This window comes from Pristis pectinata, chromosome 31, assembly GCF_009764475.1.
Source record: "Pristis pectinata isolate sPriPec2 chromosome 31, sPriPec2.1.pri, whole genome shotgun sequence".
Classification (NCBI taxonomy): Eukaryota; Metazoa; Chordata; class Chondrichthyes; order Rhinopristiformes; family Pristidae; genus Pristis; species Pristis pectinata.
Genome location: NC_067435.1, coordinates 4,621,494 through 4,649,030, shown reverse-complemented (window position 1 = coordinate 4,649,030; position 27,537 = coordinate 4,621,494). Strand labels below are relative to the sequence as shown.

Below are 27,537 nucleotides of genomic sequence, written 5' to 3'. Positions count from 1 at the left end.
GTGTAGGTAGACAAATAAAGTGCAAGGGATTGGGAGATCAAGAGTTCATCTTTAGAAGAGGTCCATTCAAGTGTCTTATAACAGCAGGATAGAAGCTGTCCTTGAGCCTGGTGGTACGTGTATCTCAAGCTTTTGTATCTTCTGCCCGATGGGAGAGGGGAGGAGAGAATGTCCGGGGTGGGGGAGGGGTCCTTGATTATGTTGTCTACTTTCCCGAGGCAGTGGGAAGTGTAGACGGAGTCAGTGGGGGGGAGGCTGATTTGCTTGATGGACTGGGCTGTGTTCACATCTTTCCACAATTTCTTGAGGTCTCGGGCAGAGCAGTTGCCATACCAAGCTGTGATGCATCTGGGTACGATATTTTCTATGGTGCATCTATTGGTGAGAGTCATCAGGGACATGCCGAATTTTCTTATAGTCTTCTGAGAAAACAGAGGTATTGGTGTGCTTTCTTGGCCATGGCATCTACATGGCTGGATAATGTTGTGGGTAATATTTTACACCTAGGAACTTGAAGCTCTCCACAGGGGCATGTACTTCCCACCCCCCCCCCCCCCCCCCCCCCACCCTTCCTGAAGTCAATGACCAGCTCTTTTGTTTTGCTGATATTGAGGGAGAGGTTGTTATCTTGACACTATGCCACTAGTCTCTCTTTCCTGTACTCTATATTGCATCTAGGATCACATAGACTGGAAGGACAACATATTTGCTTCCCCTGGCTTACTGATGTAAGTCCAGATGGGTTTTTAATGGCAATCTGGCATTTTCCCATCAGTTTTTTGTTCCAGATTTATTTAAAAACTTGAATTTAAATCCTGCAGCAGCTATAATGGGAATCGAACTCATGTCCAAGTCAGTGGCATGGGTCTCTGGATGTTGGCCAGTGATTTAACCACCATGCTATGGTACCCTTTGAATTAACCCATCTGTTATCTGTCTTAAGTAGAAACTGAAAACCTGGTAGGCTTCTGTGGAGAGGAGCAGCGTTTGATGTTCTAGTCAATGACCTTTGATCAGGAGCTGTTTGCAACAAAGAGTTTCAAACCTATTGCTAAGGCAGGGATAGGACAAGCTGGGGAGGATGAAAAGGTGAATGAGAAAGCTCTGTGACAGGGTGACGAGCAGTCTCTGGTGTGTTAAGTTGATGTGATGGGGTCTTGTAAAGGGTGGACACAAGGCTGGGTAGACATCAGAGTCAGGTTTATTATCACTGACATCTGTCATGAAATTTATTGTTTTGTGGCAGCAGTACAGTGCAAGACATAAAAATTACTGTAAGTTACGAAAATAAATAGTACAAAAGAGGAATAACCATCTTCTCGTGGTCTCCCAGCCACCGTTAATCTAATCAGATCCTTTCCAAGGGCATCAGGAAAAAAAAAGCAAACCCTACCTGCTGCACTTTGTATTCAAGTGTGATGGTGAAACCAAAACTCCACAGGTGACAGGTCTGCAGTTGGAAGTGATTGTTCTCTGAACACTTCACAGCAACACTTTCACAGCTGTCAATTTCTATAATTACAGCTGCCAGGAATTAACTAATCCATTCCCTTTCTGGATTTGGTGATGGAACAATGAGGTGGACCTGTAACGCGAACATTCTTCCTTCATTGGCAGCTGGTGAGGTTATAAACCCATGGGACAGAAGTTAGGGTTCCCTAATGTGAATGGTTGAGGAGTGGTCCCTGTAATGGCAGGAGGCAGCCACTCAAAGGAGGCTGAAGCCTAGGGTTGCACCACATTATTGCTGTACACAGTGTATGACAGGTATGGGAGATAGGCTTTGAACTCGGTGTGTTCCTGGTTCTAGATAATAACCAATGCAAGTGCCTGCTTGTTGTTTCTTATTTCAAACATTAATTTTTATTTATAATAAAGAGATAAGATAAGATATCTTTATAGTCACATGTACATTGAAACACACAGTGAAATGCATCCTTTTTGCATAGAGTGTTCTGGAGGCAAAGAATAAAACTGCAAAATTCTTTACATTCTTAGTGTTATTTGGTCGGTACATTCAGCGGTGTTGACACTTTTGTTTACATAGCGCCATTGGCCCCCTGGGTGATAAACCTTTTCGTTGTTTGAGGGGCTTCCCCCACCAGATTCAGCTCCTCAATGTCTAGCAGTGGAAGGAGCCCGGACTTGTGGTCCTTTGCATTGGCTGCACCGAGCTTCAGTGCTTCCCTCTGCACGTAGTCCTGCAGCCTGCAACGTTGTTTGTGGCAGGGACGTACAATCCAATCGCCTCTGTCGTGGCAGCAGCATGGTGCGGCAGGCCAGAATTATAAATTACCAGGAGTTTGTAAACTTTCAGACCACCCCACCCCATATAATTAAGACCAAGAGGATGTTCTCCTTTGTCCTTCCTCACTGCACTATCTGTTTATGGCTTTATGGCCCTTCGTGTAAACAGGTTGAAGGAATGAACCGACCCAATCTGCTCGGCACTAGTTGTCCATTAACTGATGATAAACTTTCTCCGCAGTGAATTGCTGGGCTGATGCTTTCTGGGTGCAGTCACTTCTCCCTGGGCTGTTGGTTCTTGAGCAACCTCCTCAGGAAACTTGCCGTAACTACTGGGACCCGTCAGCTTTCAGTTCTCCACGGCAGTGCTGAGAGCTGGGATGAAGCACGGAGAAAGGATGAGGGTCCTTCAGTCATGTGGAAGTGCCGGCAAAACTGGGATTGTTCAACTTAAATCAGGGAATGTTACCGGGTGATTTACTAGGGCTGGTCAATAAATAGGGATAAAGTTTCATCTGACAAGAGGGTTGATCACTGAGACACACAGATTTAAGAGAGTTGTAAAAAGATAATTGGAGGGAGATGGGAATGTTTCTTGATGCAGTAGATTGTTTTGACCCAGAATAAACTGCCTGAGAGGCTGGTGGAGGCAGATACGACATGGTTGCCTAGATAATAAAAATTTCAAAGCCATGGGGACAGAGGAGTGTAGTAGAACCCAACAGGGAAGCTGTAACAGAGAGCGTGTACAGATGGAATGGGCAAATGTCCACCCTTGTTTGCACTGTGGTTGTATGATTGCCATGAAGGTGGAACCGTGGCTTTCTTTGGCAAAATGTTAGGCAGGGTTGCTTCTGATCAATGGCCAATAATCCGCTCTTCCTATATGAAGAAAGCCCTCTTTGGTAGGGTACTGCAAAGTACTGGAGAAAACGAGAGGGGCAGTGTCAGGGAAAGGATGTAGTCCAGCATGAGTTGGTGTCTTCAGGGACTGCACAGTACATGGAGCTGGTGCACTAGTGCTGGGATGTCCCGCAGAGTTTGTTATTCACAATCTCGCAAGCCACGATGCGCACAGAGTGGCAATCCCTGCAGACTAGTCACTTGGGGTGCAGTGTTGCACCTCCTGCTGGTCAGTTATGGAGTAACAACGATAGAGGTGGGGGACAGAGATATAAAGTCAACACCCAGCCCAATGACGGCCAACCCAAGCCCAAAGAATTATAATTTTTTTTGACACCCAACCCATGTGAATGATAGAGAAATGGGGGTGCGATGTGGGAAAGAAGGGTTAGATCTTAGAGCAGGATAAGATGTCGGCACAACATTGTGGGCCGAAGGGCCTGTACTTTGCTGTAGCATTCTATGTTCTAACCCAACTATTGCCACGTTAGGTAATTCTAATGAATCCCTAAAAATGATTCTGGGGGGGGATTGGTTGCAGAAAAGCGGAAAGAGTAGACCTTTGCTAAAGAATAAACCATCCTAACCTAAACATACACCAGACTGGACCAAAGCTCGACTGGCAGCCATCCCAGTCGGACACAGGTAAGAGAGCCAGCTGCCTCCCACTCCCCAGAGGCGGAAAGGGGAGAGAATTCCTGTCACTCTGCCCTGGTCATAACTTGAATTTGTTTCAGGATCTACAAGCCCAGGATCGCGCTCACCGAATCGGGCAGCAGAATGAAGTGCGCGTGCTGCGGCTCTGCACCGTGAACAGCGTGGAGGAGAAGATCCTTGCAGCAGCCAAGTACAAGCTCAATGTCGACCAGAAGGTCATCCAGGCTGGGATGTTTGATCAGAAGTCGTCAAGCCACGAGAGGCGAGCCTTTCTCCAGGCCATACTGGAACATGAGGAGCAGGATGAAGTGAGTGTTTAAGAAAACTGAGCCTAATCTGAGTAGCTGTGTGATCATCTGTCTTTAAAATGCAACGTGCAAATATTCTGTACAATATGCAACTTTTCCATGCAATGTGAAAATAATTCCATACAAAGTGAGCACGCCATACAAAGTGCAAATACACCATATTTCATGTAGATGTTCCATTTAAATTGCAAATATTCCATACAAAATGCAAACGCGCCAGCATATTCCTGGCTAACTTTCCTCTTTCTACTGTCTGCAAACTTGCAGCCCGTGTCCTAACTCTTAATAAATCCAGTTCATCCACCACCCCTGAGCTTGCTGACTTTTACTGGCTCTCTATTAAGCAAAACCTCAACCTTTAGCCTTTGTTTTCAAACCACTGCATATGCTCAACCTCCCTCTGCAGCTCGCTGGAGATCTCTGCACTCTTCTAATTCTGGTCTCCTTTTGCTGAATTTAACCGCTCTACCATTGGCAGTCGTGTCTTCAGCTGCCTGGGCCCAGCAATTAACCCCCTAAACCTCTCCACATCTCTTTAAAATCCTCCTTTAAACATTCATGGTCTTCTGATCCAACATCTCCTTATGTGACTTAGCAACAGTTTTTGTTTGATAACACTCCATGAAGTTGTTTGGGATGTTTTGCCTCGTTAAATGTATTATTTAAATGCGTGTTGTTGTCATGGTGTGCAAACCTTTCATACAAACTGCAATTATTTCATAATTCATGATATTACATGCATATTGTTCAGTACTGACACAGGATCTGGATATATTATAAACAGTGAAAATATTGCACACAATGTGCAGATATACCATCTGAGATGCAAATATTCCAAGCATGTGGATATGGATGTTCAGTGCATCATGCGAATATTGCATACATCGGAGAAATATTCCATGCGTGTAAATATTCCATAAAATGTGTGAATATAAAGAAGAAATATCCCTTAATATCGTGCAAATATGCAGATATTCCATACAATGTGTGCATACTCCATGTATTGTGTAAGTATTCCATGTAACATGTGAATTTTCCATATACCATTCAGATTTTCCATGTATTGTGCAAATATTCCATGTAGTGGTGCGAATGTTCCATACAGTGTGCGAATGATCAATGTGGAGCCTCGCAATCTGCTCCCAGGCACTCAGGACGCTCTGGGGCACACCAGCACAGTGCAAGAGTAGGTGCTGCAGATGAGGAGCCGGGGATGGGTGAGGTGGGTTGTGGGTGACTCAGGAAGTAGCAGCCACAGGTAAAAGAAGGCTCGCGTGTTGTCTGAGGAGGAACTTTGAAAGATTCAGAGTTGCTTGACAGATTTGGGACATCGTAGTGTCACCTGATTTGTGTACATCAGGAATCTTAGCATTGGCAGCTCTGTAACTCTCTGTAAATCCAGTATCTTGTATGGTTCATCCAGTTGAAATGCATTGTCTGAACTAATCATTCAAGTAGCTATTGACTTAATGAAGAAGTACTCTAGTGACAAAATATTCTAGACAGCATAAGCAACACAGAAACTTACAGCACAGAAAGAGACTATCACCAAGTAATCTCATTGGAAACAGCAGTAGCACTTAGTCCAAAAGCCCTTTTTCCCCCATATTCCTCACCTTCATACCTGCCCACCTTTAATTCTTATGTTTGTTCAGTGAATCTGCTTTCACCTTTTCCTGTTGAGTGTTGCAGCTTTCTGGGTGAAACCATTCCTCCTCATTGCCCTCTAGATCACTAGCCGACAGGGTTAAATCTAAGACCCCTGGTTATTGATGTAAGTCAGAGGGAGTCGATCTTCATCATAAAAAGTGTGAATATTAAGAAGAAATATTTCTTAATATTGTGCTGATATGTAAATATTCCATATGAAGTGTGCATCCTCCATGTACTCGCCTTGGAAACCTCTATCAGGATTCCTCTTTTGCTTCAAGGAGACAGAAATCTTTTCCAACCTCTCCTAACTGAAGTCCCTCATCGCTGGTAAAGTCATGGTAAATCTCTTCTTGATGCCTGTCCAAGGATTTCGCATCTTTCCTGATCTTCAATGCTGAGAAATCCCCTCAGTAACCAGCTGAGGCTTTTCCGGAGATTTATAGGGTTCTGCAATGGTCTCTGCTTTTATATTCTGTTTATAAACTCAGGGAACCTATACGCTTTTTAACCACCTTATCAACTTGGTCTGCCTTTTGTATACATGGATCGTAACATCCCTTTGCTCATCTACACATTTCAAAATCATACTATTTATTGTCTGCTCATGGGAATTAGGATCATAATTCTGTACAGTAAACGCTGACCTTGAGTATTCATAGATGTCATAGTCTAGTCTGTCACACAGGCCAGTTACAACTTGGCTGTAAGGTAAGTCTCCTTGTACCTCAGCTTAAACTTAGCACCATCGTAAAAGGGAACTAAGTTTTGTCACTCTGAGTGTAATGGTTGGGCTTGTTACTGGTGATTCCTCAATTGGCAGAGTAAATATACGGATTGCTAGAAATTACACTTCAGGTCCTCAAGGAGTTAATTCTGATTTGAGCCAAATTTGCCTGGCTTCCCGTTCCTGCAAAATTTACTGTGTGTACGCATGCCTGTGTGTGTGTGTGTGTGTGTGTGTGTGTGTGTGGCTGTGTGTGTGTGGCTGTGTGTGTGTGGCTGTGTGTGTGTGCACATGCATATGTGTGTCTGCATGCATATGTATGTACGGTATCATTCTCATTTTCAGATCGCTCCATTGGATTTATCCCTCCCTGTCTCTGTTTCTTCCTCCAGCCGCACAACATCCTTGAGATATCTGTTCTTCCCCAGTTCTGGCCTCTTGCACATTCCTTATTTTAATCACTCCACTATCGTTAGCCACGCCTTCAGCTGCATGGACCCACTGCTTTGGATCTCCTGACATAAACCACTCAGTCTCCTTAACCACTTTGACCAATCTATAGATCACCTGTCTACTTTTGTGGCTTGGTGTCAAATTGCGTCTGATAACACTGCTGAGAAGCACTGTCAGGCAGTTTGCTGCATCAAAGGTGCTCCATAAATGTTGTTCCTGTTTGATTGTGTGTGAGTCAGTGAGTGTGAGACAGAGTGAGTGGATCTCAGCGAGGATCGGGCTCCTCTGTGCAACAGTGCAGGCTGGTCATGAGGGACTGGGCAAAGTAACTAGCAGTGTCCAGAGGAGAGGAGAAACACGTCAGTAATGAACAGAAGGAGATGCAGTTCAGCCCTTGAGCTTGTTTCACCATTCAGGTCATTGCTGATCTAAATCTTACCTCCATCTATCCACCTCAGTTCTGCAACCCTTAACAATATAATCTAGAATTTTCAATGGGCTACAACCTCAGTGTTTTTTTCTGGGGGTGGGGGGTGGGTGGTGAGGTGATTGAATTGTGGAGTGCATGGGGAGGGAAGGTAGAACCCTTTCTGTCCAGAATAAGGTGACTCTAATTATATGTTCCCTTCCAGATAACACCCTCAGCAAACCACCAGAAGAAGTAGTTTCCATATAACCTCTGATCATTTTAAACTAGCCAGTTGAACCACACCTTTGATCTCCTGTGTTCAGTCCTGGCTGGGTGACTGGGCTGTCAGAGTAACCAGGCAGTTGATCAGAAACGGGGGGTGGCTTGAGAAGCAGTGCCGTAGGTTGTTCTGAGCCTCAGGTGCAGAGCTGTTGGACGTCCTCTGAGCTCCCTTTGTAGCTTCATCTCGGCTCCATAGCCGTGGTCAGTGGAAAAAAGTGGCTGCTTCTTTTGCAGGACAGGAAGCTCAACTCCCAAAATGTAGCAAGGAAGAAAGACCTAGATGGGAAAACAAGAAGATAAAATGGATGAGATTGAATCTTCACCTTCTTCTCCCAGTTAGAGCTCTCCATGTTGCCTGTAGTAGTGTTGATGTATTGACAATGGACTCCCCGTCCCCTACCCAAACTTAAACAGTACAGATAACACTGGAAATAAAGCTGGTCTGTAAAGAGTACAGGGTTTAAACAAAATGAAGACTGCACCTCAATTGTTAAACAACTTGCTTTTATATGGTGCCTTTCAACAGAGTAAAAATGTCCCAAGACATGAATTATGGCTTGGTGGCTACAACTCATCGTCTGAGTTAGATCCCCTCCAGGGAATAGAACCTCTAGTGCAGCACTAGGGTAAACCCCAACACCCCTCTTAGATGGATATTAACTACATGAGGCTATTTCAAAGCACAGTGAAGTTGTGCACAGTATCCTGCATTCAACTTTACTCAACAATTTATCGTTCATCATCATGTCATTCTCACTTACTGTTGGTGGGAACTTGCAGTGTGCAGATTCCTTTGTTTCCTACACTGCAACAATAAGTAAATATCAGAAAAGTATTTAGGGGTGTCCCAGACCCAGGCACTATATAAATGCAAGTGTAATCAGACTAAAAAAAAACTGACAGCAAGCCAAGAAGGATATTCAAGGACAGGTGACCAAAAGCCTGGTCAAAGTTAACTTGTCCTTCACTTCAGTCCTGCTTGTTTGAAGCATTTTCTTTTTTAATTTCATAAACTAAATAATGACCCATTTTCATTCTCAAATAACCCTTCACTATCAATAACAACCAAGTTCCCCCTCCCTCATAATTAATCTGTCTCTACAGTAGGTATCAAACTCTCAGACATGAAACTCTGTTACAGAGGCCAAACAAACAGTGTGTGGATGCTGGACATCTGAAGTAGACAAAAGTGCTGGAAGTATTCAGTGGTTTAGGCAGCATCTGTGGAGAGAGAAGGCTAATGATCTGGGAAAATTTGGAGATATAACAGGTTATGACCTCTGGTCCCTGGATCTCCTCCGCTGTCCTAATGAAACGCAAACTGATCTTGAGCAACTGCAGTTCGTTCAACAGGCACGTCACAGCCTTCGGGACTCATTATTGGGTTCATAACCACTGCCCCAATTCTTTTCGGCTGTCGGTAATTGTTCAGCTGTTGTCATTTACACCTCCTCTGGTCCCATCTTATACTTCTTTACCATTTCCTTCCCTGCCTTGCACGTTCATTTCTTCTGTAGTTTAATCTCTCCTGACTTCCACTCTGTCACACCCCTTCCCTTTTATTCGTTCCTCTCTGATTTTGCTTAAAATCAAAATCGCCCCTTCTTCCGGTTCTGTTGAAAAGCCATCGCCTTGGAACAGTTAACTCTGTTTCTCTCTCCACAGATGCTGACTAACCTGCTGAGTATTCCCAGCACTTTAAATTTTGATCTCGTTCCAAAAATAAAACACAGCTACATGATCCCAAAACTGTCACCAACCCCCCTCCCCCACTCATTCCCCACCACCCCGCCCCTACCCCCCCCCCCCCCCCCCCGCCACAAAGCAAACCTGACCAGAAGTCACCTCAGATTCGACCATAAATTCACCACAGATTGCCACAAAATCCCACTGGCCTTGGCTATAGCTGGGATGACTTCTAATAAATACGGTTTTGTTTTAAGTTTTCCATGTAATCATTGGTGACTAAAAAAATGAAGTAATGGGATATTTGTTGTTTTCTTTCCCCCCCCAATAAACGTAGTCTGAGGTTGTGGCAGCGGAGGTGAAAGGATCGGAAGGACATGCTGTAAGTAGACTAGTTTGTAGTCCGACCTGTGTATGCACATCTTCTCATTGTCGGAGTGTGGCAGAGGACTCCGCGTTTCTGCATCTTTGGCAAAATGTCACTAATCCCCTTGGGGCCTGAATCACATTACTAAAGAGCAGGAATAATGTTAGCACTCTCTGTCGATGTGAACTTTTGCCAAAAGATTTTTCACAAGTGCTGGTTGAAAGACCCAGGAGCCTCCTGTCACAGACGGGACATATTTATTGCCTACTTTACACTTATTTTTGGATCCAAGTTGGGGGAACTGTTAGGAATCGGCACGTCCCACGCTTGCCAACCTTCCCTTAGTCACACTCCAGAGGACTTGAAAGAGGGTGAGATGAGGAGAGTGTTTTTAAGCAGGAACTTGTGATCTGGAATGCACTGCTTAAGAGTGAGGTGGAAGCAGATTTAGAAGTGACTTTCAAAAGGGAATTGGGTTTTCACAAGACTGGACCAAAGACCAGGGGAATCGTTCGGGTATGATGGTGTGAGCGACCTCTTTCTGTGCTGGAGAATCTATTTCACACATTACTATTGCTTCCTTTCAAACCGACTGCTACTGAACTGACAGTGTTAAATGGTAGTTCGGTGTAGCAGTAAAACTCTGATAATCCGGCACCCTTGGGACTTTGGTGCCAGACTAGCAGACTTTCGGACTACTGGATGTTACTCCAGTTAATACTTTTATTTCATTTTTTTTACATGTTAGCAGTAGTATAATAAAATTTCCAGTGAACCCAGTGAGTTTAAAGGGATTGGGAAAGATACAAGGCATCCGTGCTGCAAACCCACCCACATTCCTGATCCAAACTCCAAACCCTGAACCAGCCATGCACCCAGTCCAAAGTCTGAACTCTGGACAATGGGATCTGGCCAAGCTGGACACTCACTCACATTCCGGTCTAATTAGTGAACCAAGTGCCGGACCCTCAGGATTTTCGACCAGTTGGATGCTGGATTACTAGGGGTTTGCTGTATTGAGTGGAAGGTGTCGGAATTTGGACTCAAGGATGGGGAGAGGTCCAGCGTCTTCTCCACTAGGCAGCAATGATCCCTGTAGCCAGCTCTGGGAACAGTTGCGGGAAAAGTCCGGACAATTGCTCAACGGTCCACTTTCAGGAATAGGAGGTGTTTAAGAGTAGGTGGCAACGCAGATCAGATACAGGCAGCTGAATGACTCGAGGAGGTGAATAAATACGGTTCCTCATCTGTAGCACCTTCACTACGCTGAGTGCCGGAGCAGGTCTGAGAACTTTCAGGACTGGGGCTCATTATCTCAGCCAGTGATTCACCTGGGGGTAGAGCTCCCCCCATTCCAATCTCAGCCCCCATGAGCAGGAGGGCCCTGGGTTTTCTTGCTCTATCCCGTCCCCATCTGTCCCTCAGCCATGGAGAAACTGCAGAGTCCATGAAGAGTGCTAATGATTTTGTTGATTGATTCCTTGATAATGAGATTCCTTTCATTTCTGTGACTGTACGTCTAATGTTTCACTACTTAAATGATCACAGGAACATGAAGACATACAGAACACCTCACCTTTATTATGAAACTTCCAATGTAGCTTCCTCTATCGAAACCTCACCCTCAGTATAAGACTCCCGATATTAACGGAGACACAAGAGGCTGCAGATGGTGGAGGAATTCAGCAGGTCGAGCAACATCTGCGGGAGGGGAAGGAACTGTCGACATTTCTCTACCTGGCTCCATCTGCCTTTTCTTGGTCTCCCTCCATCTATCATCCACCTGCCTCTGTTTCCCAACTCCATCCTCCCCCCACCTGCCTCATCTGACCGTCACCCTTCACCCCTCCTTGGTCCACCAATCACCACTGGCCCCCGTCACCGCTCCCCCTTCTCCTCTTCGTGCGGGCTATCCTCCCTCTTCGCACTCAGTCCTGATGCAGGGTCTCAACCCGAAACTCCGACACCCCCTTTGCCCCCCATTAGATACTCCTCGACTCCCAGTAAGTCTTCCTCAACCTGCACTCAGTATCTCAGCTGTAACACTCTCTTTGATATGCGCTCTACCCTCAGCCTGTGCCTTGAAGAGAACTTTTTATGTTACCCTGTCCCTTGCTACCCTCGCCTTAAGTTTTGCAGTTGTTGTCCTCTCTCAGATACACCTCAGTAATATCTTTGTGTTAAGGCTCCCTGGTTAACTATTACCCAGTGCCCCACATAAGGATCTCCTTGTAATATTAAGCACATTCCCAAAAATGGTCAACAGTGTCAACCCAGTGATCACTGTGTTCTCTGCAACACCGACTGTAATTTAATGCAAAGTCAGACCGGAAATGAGAGCTTGAAACCAGCCTTGTGTGCAATGGGTGCCTTGTGATATTAGCTCCGTGTCAATGTCACGGCTGCAATTTACTAAACATCTGTTCTGCATGGTGCCCTGCTGCCCTCTTCCATGTCTGAATGATCATTCTTGTGGGGGGGTTACAGTTTGCTTTGACTTTGTTTTAATCCATAGTCTCCTGTGTGGTCCAGATTAGGGTTTCTCTGAGGATATGGGTGGGTGAATACAGGCACCTCTTTGGCCAACTGGTTGAAAGGCTGGGCCACAGAATCACACGTTTTTGATTTATTCATCGGATATTTGTGTTGTCTGGATTGTCTTTGAATGCGTGATGAGACACTGCTGCCCAGAAACTAGGTCTGAGGGGCCAGCAAACCACCCTGTGCCTTGTTAGCTGGTCTGATAACTTGGCTACTCCTGGTGTTACCAACTTACTGTGACATGGGAAACACACAGTGAATGTAGTTAGTAACTGTGCCAAGGAGCTTGTTTTAAATGTTGCTGCCCATTTTCCTTTCCTGTGTCCAAAGTGCGCTCCACCCAAGAGGCTTTTCTCTGCACCCTTGTAGATGGACAGTGCCACTCCTCGCCTACCAAGGCTGGGAAGGGTTCGTCCCCGGCTCCCCAAATCTCCTCTCGGTGGCCAGTCTGAGACCGGTGACTCACACTGGGGTGCAGGGCATTGAGCTCTCAACCTAAGCACCCTCTGGCACGGTACAAAAATACCAAGTCCCCTCTCCCCTCACTGCAGGTAAAGGGGTGCAGTTCAGAGCGTTGAAGTGGCAGGGAGAGTCAGCTGCATTGTGTCTCTGTCCTCGCCCCTCCTACTGTCATCCAGCTTCTAACCTTGAACTCGCTTTCTTGTAGGAGGAAGATGAGGTTCCTGACGACGAGACAGTGAACCAGATGATAGCCAGGCACGAAGAGGAGTTCGATCTCTTTATGGTGAGAAGTGCTGGGTACACATCAGGGAGGGGCAGGGGCTCCTAATCTAACACTGCTGCTGTGCTTTTCCACACTTTTCTACTGAAAGCTTTGCCAATTCCCATTGGCCCTTAAGCCCTCAGTACCTTATCGGGGTCCTCTTTGTCCCTACATTTCCTCCTGAGTCGGGAGTAGTGATCGAGATCCCTGGTTAATTTGTCTCCCCCAACCTTCTCTAATGCAGGGTTCTAGCAGTGACCTGACTGCAAAAGAGCAGAGGATTGAACCCAGAACTTTCAGGCCGACATAGTTTACTGATGTAGTGGTTTCTGTCTCCATCAGCGCGTGTCATTCCTGGCATTGTGGATAACTACCTAGTCCTGTCAGAAAGTCCCAAGTTGCGAGATTCCAACAGGTAACCCAGACTGACTCTACGAGCACTGATGGATTACCATAGTGCTGGAGGGACTGGGTAGATGGTGCCACCTTTCAGATTAGAAAGGAAGGATTTGTACTGCTTTGTGGCTTTCACGTTCCCCAAATCATTTTACAACAAAATGAAGTACTTATCAAGTTTGGTTCCTTTTGTAACGTGAGAATTGCTGTCTGTGTGGAGTTTGCATGGGCCTCCCTGTGACTGTGTGGGTTTCCTCCCACATCCCAAAGACGTGCAGGTTGGTGGGTTAACCAGCTGCTGTAAATTGCCCCTAGTGTGTAGGTGAGTGCTAGAGTTCGGAGGGAGTTAGAGAGTCATTGTCATTGAGTCATCCAGCATGGAAACAGGCCCTTCGGCCCAACTGGTCCATGCTGACCAAGATGCCCATCTAAGCTAGTCCCATTTGCCCGCATCTGGTCCATATCCCTCTAAACCTTTCCTATCCATGGACCTGTCCAAATGCCTTTTAAATGTTGTTAATTTACCTGCCTCAACCACTTCCTCTGGCAGCTCATTCCATATACTGACCACCCTCTGGGTAAAAAAGTTACCCCTCAGGCTCCTATTAAATCTCTACCCTCTCACTTTAAACCTATATCCTCTAGTTCTTGATTCCCCAACCCTGCGAAAAAGACCACAGTGCGTTCACCCTGTCGATGCCTCTCATGACTTTACACACCTCTATAAGATCACCCCTCATGCTCCTACGTTGCAATGAATGAAGTTTATGAGAATGTGCAAAAGAATAAAAAAGTGGGATTAACGTCGGATTGGTGTGAATGGTTCACTCACTGCTGTCTCACTCTCTGTGTAAGCCACTTCCTGCTCAATAAGATCAGGGCCAATATTATTGCAAACTGGGCTCACTGCACTCTCTACCTCAGAATCAGAATCAGGTTTATGTCACCGACATAAGATCCTGAAATGTGTTGTTTTACGGCAGCGGTACAGTGCAAAGGCATCAAAATCTATAATTACAAAAATAAATAAATAGTGCAAAAAAAAAGGAATAACAAGGTCATGTTCGTGGGTTCATGGACCGTTCAGAAATGTGACGGCGGAGGGGAAGAAGCTGTTCCTGAATCGTTGAGTGTGGGTCTTCAGGGTCCTGTACCTCCTCCCTGATGGTAGTAACGAGAAGAGGGCATGTCCTGGATGGTGAGGGTCCTTGGTGATGGATGCCGCCTTCTTGAGGCACCTCCTCTGAAGATGTCCTCGGTGGTGGGAGGGTGGGGCTGGCTTTCACTTCCCCACTCCCTGACCCCCACCCTGCCTATCAAGAATCCATCTACTTCTGATGTAAACTGTTCTACCGTGCTTCACCCAGTGTTGCAGGAGCAAGAGTGCTGCCACCTGAGCCCAGATTACACTGGATGCTGGAATCCCAGGGCACCATTTGGATTAAAAGCCGGTCACATCTTCACTTTGTTCTGGCTATTACGTACCCTGCAGTCTGCGTCACTGAGACAGATGACCTGGTTATTACCACTTGCGGGAGCTTGCCGTGCGCAAATTGTCTGCCATTTTACCAACATTATGACAGTATTTCATTAGCAGCAAAGTGCTCTGGGCCTTCTTGGGTGCTATATAAATGCACGTCCTTTTCTCCATGGAGTACAGTTTCTGCTCTTCCACATGGGCATCTCTTGCGCTTGGATTCAGAAGGGGGGTCATGGAAGGGTAGGGCAGTCCGGCAGTGGGATGGATTGGGGTGAGAGTGGGCTGTACACTGCTGGGATGGGACTGACAGCTGGGATGTGAGGCTATCGACCCAGAAACAAAAGCAGGTGTGAGTGAGTGATTCAGTCAATGCTTCCTTTCTGCTTCTGCCTTTCTCAATCACTTTCTTTGGCTACCTCTCCCTTCCTCTTTTGTTTTATGTCTTTCCCTTCCCCCCTTACTCTTTCTTATGCTCTCTCTCTGCCTCTCTGTGTTTTGTGTCTGTTTCTCTGCCACTCCTCTCTCTATCTTTGTTATCCTTCTCTCTCTTTCCTGTCTCTCTCTATCTCTATCTCTGTTTATCACTCTCTCTCTCTCCCTCCCCTCTCCCTCCCTCCTCCCCCTCCCTCTCTCCCTCCCTCTCTCTCCCTCTCCCTCTTTCCCTCCCTCTCTCCCTCTCCCTCCCTCCCTCTCTCTCTCCCTCTCTCTCTCTCCCTTTCTCCCTCTCTCTCCCTCCCCTCTTTCTCCCTCCTCTTTCCCCCTCTCTCTCCCCCACTCTGTCTCCATCTCTCTCCCCTTCCTCTCTCCTCTCTCTGCCCCTCTCTCCCTCTCCATCTCCCCCTCTCTCTCCGCCTCCCTCTCTCTCTCCCTCCCTTCTCTCTCTCTCTCTCCTCTCTCCTCCCTCTCTCTCTCTCTGCCCCCCCACTCTCCCTCCCTCTCTCAGCGGATGGACCTGGACCGCCGCCGGGAAGAAGCCAGGAACCCGAAGCGAAAGCCACGGCTGATGGAGGAGGATGAGCTCCCGAACTGGATCCTGAAGGACGATGCTGAGGTGGAGAGGCTGACGTGTGAAGAGGAGGAGGAGAAGATGTTCGGTCGAGGATCGCGGCAGCGCAAGGAGGTGGACTACAGCGACTCTTTAACCGAGAAACAGTGGCTCAAGGTAGGAGTGTGGGTGCGTGGGAATGCAGCCTGTTCATCAGGCCAACGTACACATGTAGATCACAAGCCAGACATGCACCCCACCCAAGCCAGAGCCAGCATGGGCTGAGTACGGTTACAGCAAGAGCCAGGGTGAGTACAGTTACAGCAAGAGCCAGGCGAGTCAGACAGTGAGGTAGTGACTGTATCTGTGGGAGAACTCCACAGCAGCAGATCGATGCAACAGCTGCAGAGCAACATAGATATAGAAAAGTACACACACACTCTCACACACACACACACACACACACACACACAGAAGATACAAATCACACACACACAGATGTGCAGGTGCGCGCGCACACACACACACACACACATAGAAGATACAAATCACACACACACAGATTGTGCAGGTGCGCGCGCGCACACACACACACACCCACACACACACACACACACACACACACACACACACACACACACACACACACACTCTCTCTCTCTCTCTCTCTCTCTCCCTCGTCTCCCATTAGTCCATCGGCTGAATAAGGTACCACAAAGGATGGGTTTCATTCGTAATCTTTTTCTCTCCCAACAGGCCATAGAAGAGGGCAACCTGGAGGAGATCGAAGAGGAGGTGCGCCAGAAAAGGCTCGCAAACGGAAGCGGGACGTGGACCCTCCGGTAGTCATGGCGACCACCAGCACACGCAGCAGCCGGGAACAAGGACGACGACGAGAAGAAGAAGAAGAAGCGAGGACGGCCGCCGGCTGAGAAGCTGTCACCAAACCCGCCAAACCTCACCAAAAAAATGAAGAAGACTGTGGAGGCTGTTATCAAGTACAAGGACGGGTTAGTGACGGGGAAACTGGCAGCATCAGGGATGGAGGACACAGGGTCACCTGTGGGTGGGTGGGCAAGCGCATTGGCCTCAGGGGACGGGGGTTTGGTGGTGCCAGGTCACTGAAAGTTGGGGACAGATGGTTGGGTGGTCATGTAGAGAACCTCCGGGGAGTTAGTCACACGGTTAGTCACGTGAGTGGTTAGTGAGAGGATCACCGTGGCTTTCCATCAGAGGGTCACTGAGGTGGTTTTGGAAGGGTCACGGGGGGCAAGGGGTGGGTGAGGGAGCCAGTAGCTGATTGGCCCATTGAAGGCAATCTATCTACGCCGTTGAGAGGGTGTCACTCCAACTGCTGTGGGGATCACCTCGCATGTCCTTTCAGTTACACCGGAATTTCTCAAGTTCAAGTTCATTGCCATAGGCATACAACACAGGGTATAAATGCCATGAAAATTAGCTTTTGCAGCAGCAGCTCAGTACGTTACAGACATGACAAACATAAGTTAACATAAACTTAAATTAACATGAATTATACGTAACTTACAGGACAAATTAAACATAACATTAGTGCAAAGTCTAAGCCTTTATCCAGGAGAACATTTGATCAAAAGAGTCATAAGAGGATGGAAACAGGCCCTTCAGCCCACTGAATCCATGCTTACCATCAGGTACTATTTTTTTACCATTATACTCTCCTCACATTCCCATCAACTCCCCCCAGATTTTGACACTCACCTACACGCTAGTGGCAATTTACAGCGGCCAATTAACCTACCAACCCGCACGTCTTTTGGGATGTGGGAGGAAACCGGAGCACCCCAGGGGGGAACCCACACGTTCACAGGGAGAACGTGCAAACTCCACACAGGCAGCACCAGAGGTCAGGAATGAACCCGGGGTTGTTGGAGCTGTGAGGCAGCAGCACTACTACCTGCGCAACTGTGCCGGGAAGCACAGTTGATGCTACTGTCGTTCTCAGCAGGGATCACAGGACAGGGATCAGGAAGAGAGGCAACTGCCTCTGTATCCCTACCACCCACTGACCCCGGACACTCTCTCTTCTCCCCCCTCCCATTGGGCAGAAGATTCAAAAGCCTGAAAGCACGTACCACCAGGCTCAAGCACAGCTTCTATCCCGCTGTTATAAGACTATTGAATGGTCCCCTTGTACAATAAAATGGACTCTTATCTACCTCATCATGGCCCTTAAGATTTAAGATTTCTTTATTAGTCACATGTACATCGAAACACACAGTGAAATGCATCTTTTGCGTAGAGTGTTCTGGGGGCAGCCCGCAAGTGTCGCCACGCTTCCAGAGCCAACATAGCATGCCCACAACTTCCTAACCTGTACGTCTTTGGAATGTGGGAGGAAACCGGAGCACCCGGAGGAAACCCATGCAGACACGGGGAGAACGTACAAACTCCTTACAGACAGTGGCTGGGATTGAACCCGGGTCCCTGGCGCTGTAATAGCGTTACGCTAACCACTACACTACCTTGGACTTCATTGTCTGCCTGCACTGCAATGTAACACTTTATTCTGCATTCTGTTATTGCTTCTCCCTTGTACCTCAATGTACAGATGTGATAAAATAATCTGTATGGTTGGTGTACAAAACAAAGTTTTCACTGTACCTCAGTATATGTGACAATAATAAATCAATTTACCAATTGAGAGCTTCTCCCCTTGCTTGTCTCCTTAGACTTGCTGGCACTGGGCTCAGCAACTGCAGCAGTGTTGCCCAGGGTGGGGTGTGTACGACGTGCAGGTCAGGCACCAACCCTGATCCAGGCAGCACAAACCAATTCCTTCCATCAGTCGAGTTAAGATCAATGAGAGCTGGCAGTAAGGTGAAGGGATTTTTTTTTAAGCCCATTTGCTTTTATTGGATCTGCATTGCAAAGATTAGGTGAATAGTAGATGTAGATGTTAAGCAAGTTTCAAAAGCCAAATGGGTAAATACTCAAAGTGGAGAAAACTGCATGGCAAGGGAAAAGAGCTTGCACAGCCGTGAAGGGCCAATAGGCCTCTTTTTGTTGTGTATCATTCAATGATTCTCTGCTCTGCTGTATCTTGTTAAAGCTGAATTCAGGTTCACTGCAACTTGTAATTAGAGTAGACAGCAAAATAACTCTGCATCTTGCTGCTGAAGACTGCCGGCATGTGTTGTATTGTGGGTGGGACTGCACTCTTAAAAGCTGCTATAATTATGTAGTGCCAGCAGACACCAGATCTTTTTATCTCCTTCTGTGCAGTGAGCAGCTAATAATTGACACTTCTTTTTCTTTTTTAAAGTAGTACTGGCCGACAGCTCAGTGAAGTTTTTATTCAACTTCCATCTCGCAAGGAGCTTCCTGAGTATTACGAACTCATCCGCAAACCTGTTGACTTCCGAAAAATCAAGGTACACTCCAGGCCGCCTCATGTCGGTCTTTCTGAATGTGCGCAAAGCCCTGGGATTTGGCCAGTCACCTGAGCCTCTGAATACACCACATATACGAGCGTCTCCAAAACTGTCCCACTCTCTATAAGGCACTGGGGGCCTGTGGCAATGCTCCATGTGAAGTGAGACAGGATTAGCCTCTGTCTAGTTAAAGAAAATATGTGCTAGTCCGATGCTATCAGTATACCCCCATTGCACGCAATCCAATACATGCTCCAGTCCATTGGTATACGGGGCAGGCAAATAGTGCATGTCCCAATCTATTGATAAGAACACAAGAAATAGGAGCAGGAGTCAGCCATCTGGCCCGTCGAGCCTGCTCTGCCACTTAATATCATGGCTGATCTGGCCGTGGACTCAGCTCCACCTACCTGCCTTTCCCCCATAACCCTTAATTCCCCTACTATGCGAAAATCTGTCTAACTGTGTCTTAAATATATTTAATGAGGTAGCCTCTACTGCTTCCCTGGACAGAGAATTCCACAGATTCACTACTCTTTGGGAAAAGCAGTTTCTCCTCATCTCCGGCCTAAATCTACTCTCCTGGATCTTGAGGCTATGTCCCCTAGTTCTAGTCTCACCTACCAGTGGAAACAACTTTCCTGCCTCTATCTTATCTAGCCCTTTCATAATTTTATATGTTTCTATAAGATCCTCTCTCCTTGATCCCCCCTATCCCCTTGATATATGGCACAGACCAACAGAATATGGCAAACTTTACGATATATGACACGTCTATGGTACATGCCAAAGTTTAGTGGTTTATTTCATTAATGTTTAATGCACTGGGTATATTGGTATGTTTCATTAACGTGTAACCCAATTGTAGCATGGGATCTGCCTTTCCCCGTATAGTGTACCAGGCATTTGACGTCCTGGGACTGCTCATGGTCCAGCCTCTCCGGCTACTTTGAGTCTTATTTGATGCTTGGGTGATGGGATGTGCACTCAGCACTGGTTCAGGCTGCTCTTCCTTCCTTTGGCGGTAGTTGGATCACTTGTGCAAAGTAGCTCTGTGTGTTTCACCCAGCAGAGAACCAGTGAACCTTACCCAGTACACGAGTGAGTTATAAACCATTTTGAGCTTACAGCATGAGGTGCAGGATAACGCGGGGTCACTGCACATTCCTAGAAGGGTGGTTGAGATGTGTGGAATTCGCTGAGAATGAGCTGACTGCTGCCTTTCTCTCAGTAGGAGCGGATCCGTAACCACAAGTATCGCAGCCTCAATGACCTGGAAAGAGACGTGATGCTGCTGTGTCAGAATGCACAGACCTACAACCTGGAGGGTTCACTGGTGGGTAACAGAGAAGCAACAGAAAGGACGTTTGGCCCATTCTGCTTGTACCTGCTTTCAATGAGCTTGGCAAATTAATTCCACTCCCTCTCCGCTCTTCACCGATCGCACTACAAATATTTCCTTTTTACATATTTATCAAATTCTCCCTTTACAATTACTATTGAAGTTATTTGCATCATCCTGACAGGGATTGCATTTCAGATCAGAACATCTTACTGCATGAAGGTGGGCTTCTCATCTCCAGTGGCTTCACTGCCAATTCCCTTCAAAGTCTCTCCTCTGGTGAATGAACATCCTGCTACTGGCAACAGTTCCCCCCTGCCCATCCTATCGAAACTCCTCATAATTTTAAACGCTTCTATTTCATCTCCTCTTAACCCTCTCGACTCCAAGTCCGGCTTCTTGACGTGGGCCTGAGGGGTTGGACTATATGCGTCATGTTCAGTTCAGGTTGGCTTTGGAAATAAGTTCTGGTCTTCAGGCTGGGTTGGCTCGATCTGTGCTGGCAGCCACTGGTGCTTCAGCACACTCATCAAAGTCAAAGTTGAGTCTATTGTCATCCGCACAAGTCCATGTGTGCACAGATGCAATGGGAAACTTACTTGCAGCAGCATCACAGGCACATAGCATCAGATAAGCAGCATTCACAAGAAAAATATAAATTAAACATAAACCAAGTACAATTTTTACAGGGAAGAACACAATTAGAACAAGACATGTGCAAAATGGTCACAGTGTTGCTAAACTCTAGTGATTAGGGTTGTGCCGGTTGGTTCCAGAACCGAATGGTTGAAGGGAAGTAGCTGTTCCTGAACCTGGTGGTGTGGGACTTCAGGCTTCTGTACCTCCTGCCCGATGGGAGCTGCGAGAAGATGGCACGGCCCGGATGGTGGGGATCTTTGATGATGGATGTTGCCTTCTTGAGGCAGCGCCGCCTGTAGATACCGATGGTGGGGAGGGATGTGCCTGTGATGTATTGGTGATGTATTGTACCATGCTTAACATGGGTTGAGGCTTCAAGTAGCAAGGTACCCAGATATAACTCCAGCACCACGACTGCTGGGTTGAACGAGAGCATTCTGCATTTGCAGGTTTGTTTGGATTGGGTAACAAAACTAATTGTCAGTCCTTGGGCTCAGATTAAGTCAGGCTTTAATTCCGTACCTGACCTTTCTAGGACTACACTAGTATCTCCACAGCCTTGAAATCCTTCCAAAAGTGTGGTTGCCTGAATTAAAAACAGTACTGCAGTTGAACCCTAACCAGTCACTTGTAGGGGTTTACTTTTTTTGTTTCTTTACTCCATTTGCCTTAGTTTATCAAAGTTTATGCAGTGATTTGTGTCTATTTTGTCCCATTCTACATCCGAGCTTGTTTCCCCAGGGAGATATTAGTAAAGATCATCTACTCAAGTCAAGTCGAGTTTATTGTCATGTGCACAGTACGGTGAGGTACAGGTACAGTGAAAAACTTGCAGCAGCATCACAGGTACAGACAACATATAAAACAGAAATTATACCAGACAGTGAAGACAAACAAAACTACTCAAACCATATGAAAGCTTAAGCAGCACAGAAACAGGCCCTTCGGCCCAACTCATCCATGCTGACCAAGTTGGCTACCTGAGCTAGTCCCATTTGCCTGCATTTGGCCCATTTCCCTCTAAACTTTTCCTATCCATGTACCTGTTTAAATGTCTTTTTAAGTGTAATTGTACCTATTTCTACTGCTTCCTCTGGCAGCTCGTTCCACATACCCGCCACCCTCTGTGTGAATAAGTTGCCCCTCACGTCCCTTTTAAATCTCTCCCCTGTCACCTTAAACCTGTGCTCTCTACTTTTAGACTCCTCTACCCTGAGAAAAAGATTGTGACCATTCACCTTATCTGTGCCCCTCAGGTCACCCCTCAGCCTCCTACGTTCCAGGGAAAAGGGTCCTAGCCATTCCAGCCTCTCCTTTATAACTCAAGGCCTCCAGTCCCGGTAACATCCTCATGAATGATCTGAAGCTGTTCATCACATCCACAGATCCTGTACAAGTTACCCTGACTTCCTCATTAAACCTCTAGGCCAAAGCTTATTTAAAAACCTCCCATTGCCCAAAATAATCCCAGCAAAACCCCAGAACTCCAGTCATTGATCTGAACCGTTTCTCTCTCCACAGATACTGACGGACCAGCATTTCCTGTTTTTTTTCCAGCGTTATAGTTTTATTTTCACTTTCAGAAAACTCCAGAATCCCTACTTGCCCTTCAGATTGAGAAAGTGGTCAATTAGGCATTCATAGTTTTGGACTTTATCAACGGAGTCATAAAAGCAGGAGAGTCAAGCTGAATCTTTATGGGACACTAGTGCAGCGTCACATGGAGTATTGAGTTCAATTCTGGTCCCCTCATTATGGGAAGGTTGTGAAGGCACTGGAGAATGTCCGGCAAAGATTTAATGAGAATGGATCCTGGGATGAGATCCTACAGAGAAAAGGAGAGATCAGAGAAGCTGGGACTGTTTTCTTCAGAGGAAGGAAGGACAGGGGGGAGATCTGATAGATGTATGTAAAATGATCAGGGGACTGAGTGGTTAATGGGAGGTTATTTCCGTTGTTGGAGGTTGAGGACTGGAGGTCACAAGGTACAACATAAAGGGGAAGAGAGTGAAGAGAGACACGAGGAAGAACTTTCTGACGCAGTGTGTGGTTGGAACCTGTAATGCGTTTCGTGGTGGAGGCAGGCTCCAGTGTGGCCTTCAAGGGGGAGAAAAAAAAGCAAAGTTACAGAGAAAAGGCTGGGTGGTGGAACTAGAGATTTGCTCTGGTAGAGCGCCAACATGGATATGATGGAACAAACGGCCTCCTCCTATTCACCTCACAATCTACCTCGTTATGACCTTGCACCTTATTGTCTACCTGCACTGTACTTTCTCTGTAACTGTAACACTTTATTCTGCATTCTGTTATTGTTTTCCCTTGTCGTACCTCGATGTACTGATGTGATGAAATGATCTGTACGGATGGCATGCAAAGTTTTTCACTGTACCTCGGTACGTGACGATAATAAACCAATTACCAATTATCATTCAGTGTTTCTATCCTTCTATGTTACTGATTGATTGACTCCTGTCAGTTATCCACTGCTGATAATGTCCCCTTTTTGTCCCTCTTAGATCTATGAAGATTCCATTGTGCTTCAATCCGTTTTTACCAGCGTACGGCAGAAAATTGAAAAGGAAGAGGAGAGCGAGGACGATAGCGAGGAAGGAGAGGAGGAAGAGGAAGAGGGGTCTGAGTCAGAATGTAAGACCTGTTAAGAGTTTGGTTACCACTTTGTCTTGGGAGATTTTGGTTAGATCTTCTGTCCCCAGTTCCTTGCACACTATCTCCTCCACATCCACACAAAGCCCTTCAACTGAAGGGTAACTGAGAGTGGCTTGAGGTGAAATGACATGGCTTAGACAGCAGTAATATAAGATAAGATATCTTTGTTAGTCACATGTACATGGAAACACACAGTGAAATGCATCTTTTGCGTAGAGTGTTCTGGGGGCAGCCCGCAAGTGTCGCCACGCTTCTGGCTCCAACATAGCACGCCCACAACTTCCTAACCCATACGTGATTGGAACATGGGAGGAAACCAGAGCACCCGGAGGAAACCCACACAGATACGGGGAGAACGTACAAACTCCTTACAGACAGCAGCCGGCATTGAACCCGGGTCGATGGTGCTGTAACATCGTTACGCTAACCGCTACACTACCGTGCCTGCCAGAGCTGATGAATTGGACCATGGGGATTGGTGTCCAGCTGCTCTATCTGCTGGAGATAGGCTCACAGGACTGAAAGATAAAAGAAAATCCTGACAATGATCTCTGCGCCCAAGTGCTGTTGCTTTACAGAGCAATTAGGAAATGAACTGATCCAATGTCGGGGGAATAATAGGTCGAGAGAACACTCACAGGCTGAGGGAGGGTATTCTGGCTGATGAACAGCTTCGAGAATGAGAATATCCAAGATCAAGAGAACACACTGGGGTCAAGGGAATAGAGTTGGATTGATAGAACACATTATGACATTGAGTTATAGATTAAGGAATGAGCATATTCAGGTGAAGGGAACACACAGGCCTAAGGGAACATATCCTTGATTCCGCCAGGTTACAGGGTTAGGGAAAAGGCTCTGGCTTCGTTCGCTGCATGCTTATCATGGCTGTGTCAAGAACAATCCTTTGAGATCCCATTTCTTCCTCTCTCCTCCTCTCGCAGCTCGATCAGTGAAAGTGAAGATTAAGCTGGGCCGGAAGGAGAAGAGCCAGGATCGCGTGAAAGGGCGGAAACGCTCTAGCCGTGCCTCCAAGTCCAAACCTATTGTAAGCGATGATGACACGGAGGAGGAAGTGGATGAGGTGGGACCCAGTACCTGAGCCCGTTATTGCAGAGTTTCCATTATACAAAGTTGAGTTTAAGAGAGTGATACGGGGAACTCCAGTATTGGGTGGCCATTAACCTCCTCCATGTTGACCTCACGTATTCAAGGTTGTGGCTTTGAGTAATGTATCTACCTGTCATTTAATTCACCAGCTATGGTTAACATGAGTTCTTAAGATTGTATAGAAAGTGTGCTGCAATGTGTAATAACAGACTTTGGAAATACAAAACTGCTTGTAGGTGAAAAATAATGATCAGATAATCTGCCGCATTGACGTTGGCTGGGAGATAAATTTTGGCAAGGACATAGAGATGGCCTTTCTGCTCTTCTTTGAGGTAGAGCCAATGGATTTTTAATTGTTTAGGTCTCAATTTAACATTTCATCCAAAAGAATGGTACTAGTACCATGGCAACACTCGCTCAGTACTGCACTGATGAACCTGTATTCTTGTGCTCCAGTCTCTAGAGTGGGACTTCTCTGACTCGGAGGCAAGAGTGCTACCAACTGAGCCAGACTTGGCACAGTATAAGCTATGGTTGAGTAGCCCGCTGATGCTCATCAGGGCCCACTTGTAAAAAGTGGGCAATCAGGCAAAGTATCCACAGACATTGGAGCAGCAACCAAAATCACTTATCAATACATTGCCACTGTTTAAAAATGTGGCAGGGTTTCACCAAGGAATGAGGGCTGGAAACAACAAAGTTACCAGGATTATCTTGGCACTTATTTATTTTGTTTGTCTAACTGCATTTTTAGGAACGGTCAGGAACTGGTACAGATGAAGATTAATCTCAGGATAACATTCCGTGTTGGGATCTACACTGGGGCTCGTCCATCCTTCTGAAAGTGACTGTGCGATGTTCTCGTACCTGTGTCCAGCTAGCAGTGTAGTGTACGTTCTTAGTATACGATGTAATCTTGCATATTTATAGCAGCAGAGGAGAAGGCATGTAGGATTATCAACTTAGTGTCTCGCTGTGTTGAAGCTGGTCGTGCTCACAATGGCATTAATGGCACAGTCTTTTCCAAGGTGGCATTCATTGTGCAAAAAATATTAACTCTTAAGACACAGCTGAATCCAGCCATCAAAATCCTTCCTCCTCCTTCCTTTTTGTTTCCCACTGAGTATCCCCGCACTGTGTAATATATAGTCCATCTGGTTAATTGTTATATTAATTAAATTAACCACATGGGGTTGAATCGGGGACCTTGACACTAACTCACAAATTAACTCATTGCTGGTTGGTGCACAAGGAGTGACAACATGGAGAAGTCTGGCCAGGAAAAGAACAAAAACTCATGAATTTGGGAATACTTGATTTTTCTAGACATTTATTTTGTTTCCTTTCTCCGTGCGAACGCAGTCGGTCACATGCAGTCCTTGCCTCATTGTACTGTGACTTGTGTAAGCATGTGTGTAGGAATTCATTCCCATTACTGTACTGTATTTTAAACAGGTCAAAACCACCCATCTCTGCAGACCCTAAGGGAATTCTGTACTGTCATTATCACTGGACTACAATAAAATAAATACTTGACTGTGTCTGATTTATATATGTGTGTGTGTGTGTGTGTGTGTGTGTGCGTGCGTGTGTGTGCGCACATGTGTGTGTGTGTGTGTGTGTGCTTATTTGCATGTGTGTGCGGGTGTGTATGTGTGTTTGTGTGTGTGCACATGCAGGAATGTCATTCAGTCATAACAACCTGCTTTGATGTAGTACAATGTCCCAATGCACTCTCTAATAGTGATAAAAACAAAGATTAACATTGAGCCATTAGGGCAGGTGGCCAAAAACTTTGTTTACAAGGGTTTTGTCCTTAAGGACCAAAAGCTAGAGAGGCAGGGTTATGTAGAATTCTAGAGCTTGGGGCTGAAGGTTTGACTTTTAATAATGGAGCAACTAAAATCAGTGACATGCGAGAGACCAGAATCAGAGGAGTACAGAGATCCTGGATTATAAGATTATGGGATAGGGCAGAGGAGACCATGCAGGAATTTGAATTCAAGGATGAGGATTTTACATCAAAGCGTTTCGGGCCAACCAGCTCAGGGTTAAAGGCTGAGGGAGACTCACTGCAGGGTAGGATTCGAGGAGCAGAGCTTTGCATGAGATTGGTTTTGGAGAAAAGTGTGGGAGGCCTGCTAGGAGAGCTTAACAAAGGTGAGACCCCTTCAAACTAAAACCTTTGAGAAGGAGATTTGCATTCCCTGAGTGCACCCAGTACATTTCCATCCAGCTGGATGCCAATCTCCTTGGTGCTGCAATGTCAAAGGGGGAAAGACTCAAAGTGCCCAGAAGCTGAAAGGTGTGGGAGTTAAATAGAGTCATACAGCATGGAAACAGGCCCAACTTGTCCATGCTGACCAAGATGTCTTTCTGAGTTAGTCCCATGTGTCTCTGTTTGGCCCATATCCCTCTAGACCTCTTCTATCCATGTACCTGTCCAAATGTCTTTTAAACGTTGTAATTGTATCCGCCTCTGCAGCTTCTAGTTCCATATAGCAGTCACCCTCTGCCTGAAAATGTTGCCACTCACGTCCCTCTTAAATCTTTC

At 46.3% G+C, this 27,537-nt stretch overlaps 1 protein-coding gene across 1 annotated transcript in view; it reads left to right on the top strand.

Moving 5' to 3' along the window:
• LOC127584887 (transcription activator BRG1-like) overlaps positions 1 to 26,503 on the top strand; it is an 81,506-nt gene extending 55,003 nt beyond the window's left edge. The window contains 11 exon segments of the mRNA XM_052041857.1: positions 3,888 to 4,115; positions 12,898 to 12,975; positions 15,774 to 15,992; positions 16,572 to 16,623; positions 16,626 to 16,693; positions 16,695 to 16,825; positions 19,117 to 19,225; positions 20,460 to 20,561; positions 23,723 to 23,852; positions 24,818 to 24,957; positions 25,738 to 26,503. Of these exon segments, the coding sequence (XP_051897817.1) occupies positions 3,888 to 4,115; positions 12,898 to 12,975; positions 15,774 to 15,992; positions 16,572 to 16,623; positions 16,626 to 16,693; positions 16,695 to 16,825; positions 19,117 to 19,225; positions 20,460 to 20,561; positions 23,723 to 23,852; positions 24,818 to 24,957; positions 25,738 to 25,770 (1,290 nt within the window). The 3' untranslated portion in view covers positions 25,771 to 26,503.
• Positions 26,504 to 27,537: the final 1,034 nt, after the last annotated feature.